The 9,567-nt window shown below is 58.1% G+C and overlaps 1 protein-coding gene across 5 annotated transcripts in view; it reads right to left on the bottom strand.

Moving 5' to 3' along the window:
• Positions 1-356: 356 nt before the first annotated feature.
• The window catches only part of RAB37 (RAB37, member RAS oncogene family), a 73,921-nt gene continuing 64,710 nt past the window's right edge, over positions 357-9,567 (bottom strand). For 2 of the 5 annotated variants that reach the window (XM_082440555.1, XM_082440552.1), the window contains 7 exons: positions 4,733-4,774; positions 4,159-4,225; positions 4,002-4,054; positions 2,998-3,063; positions 2,369-2,425; positions 2,214-2,290; positions 357-2,018 (listed from right to left, as the gene is read on the bottom strand). In XM_082440555.1, the coding sequence (XP_082296681.1) occupies positions 1,913-2,018; positions 2,214-2,290; positions 2,369-2,425; positions 2,998-3,063; positions 4,002-4,054; positions 4,159-4,225; positions 4,733-4,774 (468 nt within the window). In that variant the 3' untranslated portion in view covers positions 357-1,912. The other 3 variants (XM_082440554.1, XM_082440553.1, XM_082440556.1) reach the window with 3 other exon arrangements.

Raw genomic sequence — 9,567 nt, 5'->3', positions numbered from 1 at the left:
GCGTCAGCCTTTGGCTAGGGAGGTGGGGTTGGGGAGTGGCAGATCAGAGTCAGGTAACCAATCTCTGGGTACAGCCCATAGGAAAAGGAGCCCTGGCTTTTTTCAATAGAGAAGGAAAAATGATTAGGACCGTAAGATAAACCTGCTTTCAGCTCCCACTTTCAGATGAGAGGCGGGTCACAGAGGCTGGGGGCAGTCTGTTAGGGGTGAGGTGACCAGTTGGGGACATTGAAGGATGAGGATCAAATGATTTTGGCAATCAGTGACAAGCAACAACAATCCTTTCAACATGATCCGCCCCCGCACCCACCCCACCCCCGCATCATGTGCACCTCAAAGAAGCAATGGACAGGGTGTACTTTCCAAAATACTGCCATTTACTTCTGAAAAACACAAATGCTAGAGGCCCAGAGCAGCCCATGTGATTGGATTGCCTGCGACCTGCCTTGGGCCCCAGAAGAACCCGGCAAGGTCAGGCTCCTCCCTGCTCTGCCTGGGAGAAGCCTGGAGACCTTCCTTATCGGCCTGAGTTGAAGCTGCTGACTCTGCTCTGGGAACAAGATTTCTGCCTTGAAAGCAAATGCAGCAGCCTCAGAAATGTACAGTGCATACCTTTCTCACCCATCTCCCCACCCCTGGTGAACAGAGCTGGAGTAAAGGTGCCTCTAGGTCATAATCTTCGCCTCTCCTGCCCTCTTTCCATTGTTGGGGTCAGGGCTTTGGGAGACATGTGACCTTGGCCCCATGTAAACTCCTTGCTGCCCGTCTCCCCACCCACATGACCTTGTTTTGCATACAATGCGTTGATTTTCCCAGAAATGGATAACCTCTCACTCCCTAACCAGGCTCAGTACGGAGGGAGATAAAGCAGTTTGGGCCCTAATGTCCGTCTGAGAAGGAAAGGATGTGGCTGATCAGGGAGGAGATGGCACCTGGGTTTAGGGGTTACACAATGGGGTGAGGTTTGCTCACTTCTACCTCCCACCTACTCCAGGAGTCAGGGCTTTCTTTTTATCTGGCTCTTTATCCAGTGGAAGCACTACAGCTGCTTGAAGAAGTAGCCTGTGGGCTGCATACCTGCCAAAGGATTGGGACAGAAGAATAACCTTTCCCTATCAGTAACTGTAGGTGTCTGGGGACACAGGCAGAAAGGTAGAAAGATAAGGCCAGGGATTCAGGGAGGAGGGGCTCCCCTGGGATCTGAGGTCCAGCGAATAGGAACCAGATGTTTCCAGGTGCCCTAATGTGCTTGTGGGCTGGGGGAAATGGGGTACACCTCCCAGAGAGGGGCTAGTAAGGCCAGAGGTAGCCAAACAGACAGACCTAATCTCTGTTACTCCTCTCCCCACCTCGCCCCAGGGAACTGGGTCCCTGCCCAATCTCCACATCTCTTATCTTCCCGAGGCTTTGGTCTAGCTCCCGGCACAAGGGCCCTGTCTTATTGGGGAAGATTGTTCTCTGGGGAGCCGGAGGAAATGAAGGGCTGGGTCTGCTCAGCCTCTTGCCAGCTGAAGGGTGGGAATGGGGTCACTACCTGCCTCATACCCCAGAAGTGCATCAGTGCCCCCTGGTGCTGAGCTGAAGCAATATCACCCTCCTCGTGGTTAGGAGGGAGGCCCAGGTCCCTGAGTCCTAGCAGTAGAAGGCAAAAGGGGCGCCAGCTCCCTTCCTCCGCTTTCTGGTGCCCTTTTGATTAGATTATGTATCATTAAAATGAAATATAAGTATTTTACCCTCCTCCGGGGGTGCAGGGAAGCTACAGGAGCTAGAATAGGGGCAGGAGTATGGAGGGGCTGTGCACTGGGTCCCCCGACTCTCTCCTCGTTGGCTCAGCCACTTAGAATAAACCAGGTCTGAGGGAGAAGGCTGTGTCCTTGTGTGTCTCTGGAGCGTCCTCGCAGCCCCTTGGGATTCACAAGAAAGAGCAGCAGCTGGGCCGCTTCTTCTGGGATTCCACGTAGTCTCGGATCTGGAAGCTGGGTTCATCAGCCTGCCGCCCGGCTCTGTATTTCAGCTCCCTTGAAGAGGAAGAAGAAATGGGCTGGGCAGGCAGTGAGGAACTGAGCCTTCTCCCACTCCCACGGCCCGGGGCCAGAGGGCCTCCAAATGCAGAATATAGTTAGGCCTGGGGACTGGGCCAAGGACCAGGCCCTACTGAATTCCCAGATGGTGCCACCCTGCCCTGCACGTTCCCTTCCCGGCCCAGCGCTCACTTGGCAATGGCCAGAAAGGCTAGCTCCACGTTCATGCCCGTCTTGGCGCTGGTCTCCATGAAGGGAACTCCATACTCCTGCCAGGGTGACATTATCCTCAGTGGCCGGTCTCCGGCTGCCCCCACCCCTCGCCCTCCCCCCAGGCAGTCACTTACCCTGGCCAGCATCTCTCCGTCCTCTGAACAGATCATCCTTTCACTGCTCACATCCGCCTGTCAAGCCCAGGTGGGTCACTCTGGGGAAGGAAGCCTTGACCCCAGCTGGCCCCTCTCCTGCCCCGCTGGCCCAGCTTTCTGCCCTGGGAGCAGGCACTGCCCGCCCTCTGCTGGTAGCCTGCGGGACTGCGGGTGGTATGATCCACCTGGGGCCAGGGCTTCTGCCTTCTTCAAGTTCTTACCCAGCTCCCAGCAGGGGGAATCTCACCCCAACTCAGGGAGGTGGGTAACTCTGCTTGGCAAGGGGGTGGTGACCAGCCTCGAAGGGCTGACAGTATTTGAGGTGAACCCTTTCCACACTTAGCTCTTAATCCGTGTATCTAGTCCCTAGGATCTAATAGGGGCTGAGCAGCTGGTCATCCCTGGATCTCTCAGGAAGCAGCTTGACCTTTCCCTGCAGGGGGCCATTTCCAAAGCTTTAAGAGGGCAGATATGATGGGCTGAAGCCTCCAGATAGGTCTGACTCCTGAACTGGAGGCTGTAAAGAGTGCTTTGCTGCAAGGATGTCCAGCTAATACTCTTGTGGCAGTGGGAGAAGGGTGGGCTGACCCTGCCCTGGAGCCACTCACCTTGTTGCCTAGGAGCATGATCACCACATCTCTCTGGGCGTACTCGTGAATCTCAGTGAGCCAGGCCTGTGGGAGAGGGTGCGCTGAGCCCCAGCCATTCCCCTCCTCCCTCTTGCCTTTCCTTCTTCTGCCCTGTGGATTATCCTGGATTACTCACTGCCCCTGAACACCGATCATAATGCCCTGTGCATTCTCTCATCTACATCTTTGTTTGGGCCTCTCTAGTCCTGAGTATCTCTAAACCCCTTGCAGTGTAGCTCTCAGTTCTGTGAAAGACAGAGGTGACAGAGGCTTTATCTCATAAATCAGCTGGTAGTCACCAGCAGTCTCCTCGAGTGCCCTGTTGAGGATTCTAAGGCCCCATAAGGGCTCAGTGATCAAAAATACTGTGATTGATTAGTGATGTCTGCCATGAGCATGGGGTTGGAGGTGTCAGTAGGAGTGCCATGGATTCCATCCAGTTTATAAGCAGTTTTATATCTGTATGTCTTGTTCCCCCAGTTTGCTTGTCAACCCCTTGAGGTCAGGGAGCATGTGAAATCTTCACCGTGCTGTGCACAGAGTCAGTGTTTGTATTTGTTGAATTACTGTCTCAACTAGTTAATAGTTTGCTTGTGAGGACAGAGCCACTCACTTTATCTGCCTGAGTCACCTTCTTGAAAGTTGGGGTGGATGTATGGGTAGACTTTTCTGCTTGGGCTCTCCCCTTGGTCTCTGTGGGTAATTGTCCAGGGTGGAGCTGGGCACTTTCTGAACATTTTGTCATGAAATGCTCCATGAATCACAGTCAGGGATAAGCAGGTGGCACACAGCCTGCTTGGCCTTTATGCCCACACGCCGATCAACTACCCAGGAGTAGTTTATTACTTCTGAGTCACAGCTCGGGTGTTTTTAACGAGGCAGCAGTATTCCATGCTCCACCCATTCTCACAAAGCAGGAAGCAGCCCTGGCCTGCACAGGCCCTGCCCTGCCTGCTCATGAGTGGTGGGTGGGGAGGACCTACCCGGATGTTGTCGAAGGAGGATTTGTTGGTGATGTCATACAGCAGGAGCAAGGCTGGAGGGGGAGAGAGAGGTCACACGGGGAACTTGCGGCAGAAGGGTGGATGTTACAAGTGGGCTGGGGGGCGCGGGTGGAGGTGGAGCACGTGAGGGACCTACCCTGGGCATCTCGGTAATAAGCGTGGGTGACACTGCGGAACCGCTCCTGCCCTGCGGTGTCCCAGATCTAGGAAGGGATGGACAAATGGTCAGAAGGGGGCAGGGACTGTACTGGGCAGAGGAAAGCCATGTTGTGGTACGAGAGGTGGGTGGGGAGGTGAGATGTTTCCTTCTTTAGTTTCTCATGGGCTTGTGAACATCTGACGATGTCCCGGATGGCGGTAGTTAATGAGTTCTCAAGCTCGTTCGGTGCTGTTGCCTCTTGCCCAGCCCAGGGATTAGAGGCATCCAACCTCCTAGAGCAGATGAGGCCTGGGAAACTGGGGAGGATTTGGAGCGAGCCTAAGCTTGTCTGAAGGCACTTAGAGCTGCTGCCTTTGACAGAAGAGAGGGTGCCTGGGAACGGTTTTTCTGCAGACATCAAACAAACAAAAGCCGTTTCCTCTCCTGGCCCCACAGGAAGTTAGCCCAGGCTGAGCGCAGGGCCGCAGGCCTCCTGTGGTTGGGTGCAAAGCTTGGGCAGGCTCCCCCATCCTCTCGCCCACACCCCAGCCCTCCCAGCCGCTGGTCTCACCTGCAGCTTCACCCTCATACCATCCACGGTCACCACCTTGTTCTGAAAGAGAAAAGGGCAGAGGGAGAGGTGGGCGTGGAGGGCAGGGGAGTCTTGGTTTCTGCCTTCTGCTGAATCCTACAGAACAGCAAACATCCTGTCTGGTTGCCCCCCAGGGCCACGGGGGTCCGGTGAGCCCTGGAGACGTCTCCAGCCAGATCGCCCCATCAGGGCAGTGGGACTCTGTCCCCAGGTACCCCTACTTTGGAGTCCTCTCTTCTGGGGACTCCGTCCGCCCTTCTGACAACACGCCAAGGCAGGGAGAGCCTGAGAACCTGCCTGACCGCACCCCTCCTCTCGCCCCGGCCGGGGCTCAGCAAGGCACACAGGCGGAGCCCAGCCTCCAAGCTCTTAGAGATGAGACGCCCACCAGCATCTCGGGGACCACAGAGGCTGGATCTGCAGGGCCGTCTTTCCCCTGGCTGTCCACTAGTTCTCCTCAGTGAAGCTTCCCCTCGCACTGGGCGGGAGGCACCTGGCCTTCGAGGGCACCCCTGCCAGGGTTAGACCCTCACTCTCCTGGCCCCTGTGCACGTGCAGTGCTCAGAGCGCTCGGCATCCGGGATGCCGATTTGTAGAGATGGGTTCATCGAGGTGAGAGGGAGGGATGCTGGCAAGCTGCTCTCTCCCCACAGGGCCAGCCCAGCTCCTCGACCCAGTGCGGTGCTGTGCTTCCCGGGACTCCAGAAAGGCTGGCTGGCCTCAGGTCTTGCCGGGGGGAGCCCAGCTCGCCCTGTGGGATATATCTGCCCGGCTGGGGGCAGGATTTTAAGACTCAGTCTCTCATTTCTCATCCTGTAGGGGAGCCAGGAACCTCCCCAAGCCCAGACTCCTCTAAGCTGGCCACGTCTGGGGTCCCTAGGGGAGCATCCTGTGCCCTAGGGTGAGCCACGGCAGTCCCGAGAAGCCAGCGCAGGTGAGGAGAGGACCGCCCCCCGTGCCTCAGCCATAGCCCCTGGCTCGCTGCTGGGAGGAGGAGCCTGCAGCCACCTCACCCTGAAGTCTATGCCGACAGTGGCTATGAAGGTCCCGGACAGGAAGGCCCCATCTTTGAATTGGATCAGGAAACAGGTTTTGCCGACGCCTGAGTCTCCCAGAAGCATCACCTAGGAGATGGGGGCAGAGGCAGTTAATGGGGAGCTGGGGCGAGTTTCTGGGCTTGCAGGGAGAGCCAGGGAAGGGTGCCGACTGCCCTGAGGGCACGTGCTTCTGGAAGAGCCTGCTGCTGCCTTCACCCTGCCTCTCCTCTCCACACTCCCTGCCTTCGGCTGCCTCTCAGGCTCTCCCTCTGACCCTCCTGTCCTCATCTGGTTTCCTGGAAGCCTGAGTTGCCACCTTAGCACTAACAGGAACCCCAAACGTGCTCTGTGGCCCCAGAGAACAACCACATTCATGTGGTCTCGACTCTGGCCACACTTGCCGCCCGCTGCACCGTGCTAGGATCCCTTCCCTCTCTGTGTGTATTCCACGCATGTGTGCACACGTGGGCGGGGCTATGGTGCCAGAAAGAGAAGGGTTAATACCTCGGACAGGGATTCCCACCCAAGGGAGTGTATCAGAATCTGATGGGGGCACGGCTCTGTCATTGGCAAAGGCATATTCTAAACTTACTTTTGTTCGGGTGTTTTATTTTTGGTTACATTTATTTGGAAGTTCCTAATGACATTTTATGTTTAGAAAAGCGTTGCATGAATTAGGGAAGGTTGAAATGTATACTGAAGCGGAGAGACATTTAGTCTGAAGTTCTTTCCGCAGAAACCTCCCACGTGGGACAAATGGCTGAAAATTGGCATCCCTGGGTCACTGTAGGTGGAGGAGCAGGAGGGAGTGGGGGGGGGTGTATGTCTGTCCCTTTCCTGTCTGGCCAGTCTCTGCTCATCTTCTCTGGGGACCATGGGCGGGGTAGGGGACCCCTCTGTCCAGTCACTCCTCAATCTTGGAGAACAGAGGTCTAGATCTAATGCTGGAACTTTCCCAACAGGCCGAGTCGATACTTAATGGGCTGAGCAGGGACTAGGTTTGCGTTATTTTTGAGGCTCTGACCTTGACAATGGAGCCCAAGGGCTTTCCTGCTGTGGGCATGGGGTATGGGATTAGCTAACCTTGGTGGAGATGTGGGGGGCTGAGCCAAAGGTGTATGAAGGCTGGGGTCCTGGCTTGTACATGGGTTACTGGGGGACTTCGGGAAGATTTCTTAACCCTTCTGTGGCAGTTTCCACAGTGGTTAGAAGGAAAGAGGGATAATTTCTTTGAGGCCTTTCTAGACTCTGTTAATGTCTAGGGTCAACAATGTTGGCATGAACCACCTGACTCCAGAAGAGTGGCCCGGGGTGGGTGCTGCCTGCCTGTGGCCCCATCTCCTCTAATCCTCCCCAAGGAGCTCCCACCAGGCTCTTCCCAGACCATCCTGGACTCAGTCTCCTAGGCAGGCCTCGGGCACGAAGGCTGGTGAGGGCCAGAGGCCAACTCTCCACAGATGCCGCTTGGCCCAGGGGACAGAGGGCAGGCTGGGGGCTAAGGAGCCCTCTGGAGCCTGCATTGCTCCCTGGCTCCTGGGTCGCAGTACCCGATGGGGAAGGAGGGAGAGAGGGAGGGAGGGCAAGCACCTGTGTACTTTACAGACGACGGCTGCCTTGAGCAAATGATGCCACCCACCCAGCCAGGCAAGTCCACCAAACAAACGGCTGCCCAGCCTTGCCACTTCCTAGGCAAACACCCAGCTGGCTTGTCAGGCAAGGAGGTCAGGCAGTTCCCAGCGGCCGGGGGCTGGCCCTCAGCAGCTCCCCCTCCCCTGAACACACTGGGGGCCGACTTCCTGCCTGGAGCCCACAGAGGACGCTTATCGCAACGGCTCTGGCTGGGTGACTTGCAGAGTAGCTTCCCCTGAAACAAGGGGGGTTGCAGGAGGAAGCCAAGGCACAGAAAGAGGCAGGTCTCCTTCAAGGCCAGGTAGCAATGAGATGGGCAGCCCCTTCGCTAATCTATCCCCAACCCTACAGAGGAAGAGTGGAGGCTCTGGGCTCTCTCAGCACCTCTTTCAGAGTTCCTGGTACCTGCCTGCTCCAAGGGCATGGAGGGAGGGCAGACAGACCAGTGTCCACCACCAGCCCCACCTGCTTCCGTTCAGGGCCACCCGCAGAGGGAACCAGCCCCAGACAGCTGACTTAAGCTCTCCCAGGTGGGAGACTTGTGCCTAACGCCCCAGATCTTTCTCAGGTTCTAACAATTCCCATGAGGGTCTGCATTCTGGCTAGCAATATCCTCCCAGAAGAAGGTGTGGGCAGTGATTGCAGGGGTGGAAAGGGAAGGGGTAGCACCTGGGGGCAGCTGGGGTCCTAAAGATCTTCAGTCCTAAGGCCTGGAAACTGGGAGAAGGGCATTAACTGCAAGTTCCCCCGCCGCCAGGGGGCGTCCTTTCTGAGTCTCCAGGCAGCCCTATTTCCCAGCGCTTCGGGTGCCTGTACCCTGGAGGGTTGTGCGCTCAAACCCTACCTAGAAGCGTGGGATTCCTGGGGCTCGTATTGGCCGGAGTGTGGCAGAAGAAAATGGGGTTGGGGTCCTCTGGGTGGGGAGGCACTCGCTCCTTCCGACCTTCCTCTCCCTTCTCCCACGGAGCCAGCCCAGATCCCTGGACGCTGGCATGGGCCCAGGGCTCTGTCTCGACCCTCCTTCCTTATTCTGGGAGACCCGGCTGCCTGGGGGGAAGGGATGAATCCAACGCAGACGCATCCAGAAAGGGTCTTGGGCGGGGAGGGCCGGGGTCCCAGGGCAAAGAGCGCGGGGAGGGGTGACCCCCAGAGCCGGCACCGAGTCCCCAGCGCTGGGTGCAGTGCCCACCCACCTTGCCCGTAAGATCGTAGCTCGGACTGCAGGGTGGGGAGCGCTCGGGGGCCTCGCCATTCCGGGTGGCAGCGGCGCCAGGCGTGCCCGTCATGTCCCTGGACCAGAGGTGAGCTGGGGCAGGCGGCGGGCGAGGGACGGCGCAGGAACCGCCTCGCCTTAGGCTCCACCCACCCCTTCTCCCCTCCACCGCCCCGGCCCGGACCCCGGCAGGCTCCTCCCCCCGTCCGCCACCTGAAAGACACTGGCGGGGAGCAGGCTGTCCCGCGGGGGCGCGCAGGACCGCAGGGTCAGCTCCCGAGGGCCAGGAGGGCCCCCCTGAGCCACGCTGGCCTGAGAGCGTGGGCCAGATCCAGCCCTAGGACCGGTCCCCAAGGTTGCCAGCTGCCGGGGTTAGGTTCCCACCTTCAGGGGAAGGTCTGGCCTCGCTGGGACCCGCGGACCCGCGCCCGGGTTACCACTGCGCAGCGTGGCCAAGAGGCGGCGCCCGGGCTCCATCCAGCAGGCGGACAACAGGTGGCTCCGGGGACGGGGGCCGGGGAGGCTGGAGACGCCCCTGGGCAGCGCGGCGCGGGGCTCACGAGGAGGCGTGCCTTCCGAGCGCAGCTCTCAGGCAGTTTCGCTTTTGCTAATACACCCCAGCTCGGCATCATCTGAATGTAATTATGTTTACCGAGCGATGGATATTCACCTTGCAGCACATTTGCACTTCGGGGCCCCTGGCCGGTGCTTGGACTTTGACACCTCCTATTTCCCCCTGACCTGTTGGGCTGCGCCCAGAATGTGCTCCCCCACCCCCCAAAGCCTTCCGAGGTGGGCTTCCCTGCACACCTCCCAATCCAGGCGCTCCTGAAGGCAGGGCTGGCCCCCGGCACCGAGTAGGCCTTAAATGTTTGGTATCAAAAGAATTCATGAAGACCTGAATCTTTTTTTTTTTTGCCCCACCGTGCTGGCAC

This window comes from Balaenoptera physalus (assembly GCF_965194825.1).
Source record: "Balaenoptera physalus genome assembly, chromosome: 20".
Taxonomy (NCBI): domain Eukaryota; kingdom Metazoa; phylum Chordata; class Mammalia; order Artiodactyla; family Balaenopteridae; genus Balaenoptera; species Balaenoptera physalus.
This window is presented reverse-complemented; position numbering and strand designations above follow the sequence as displayed.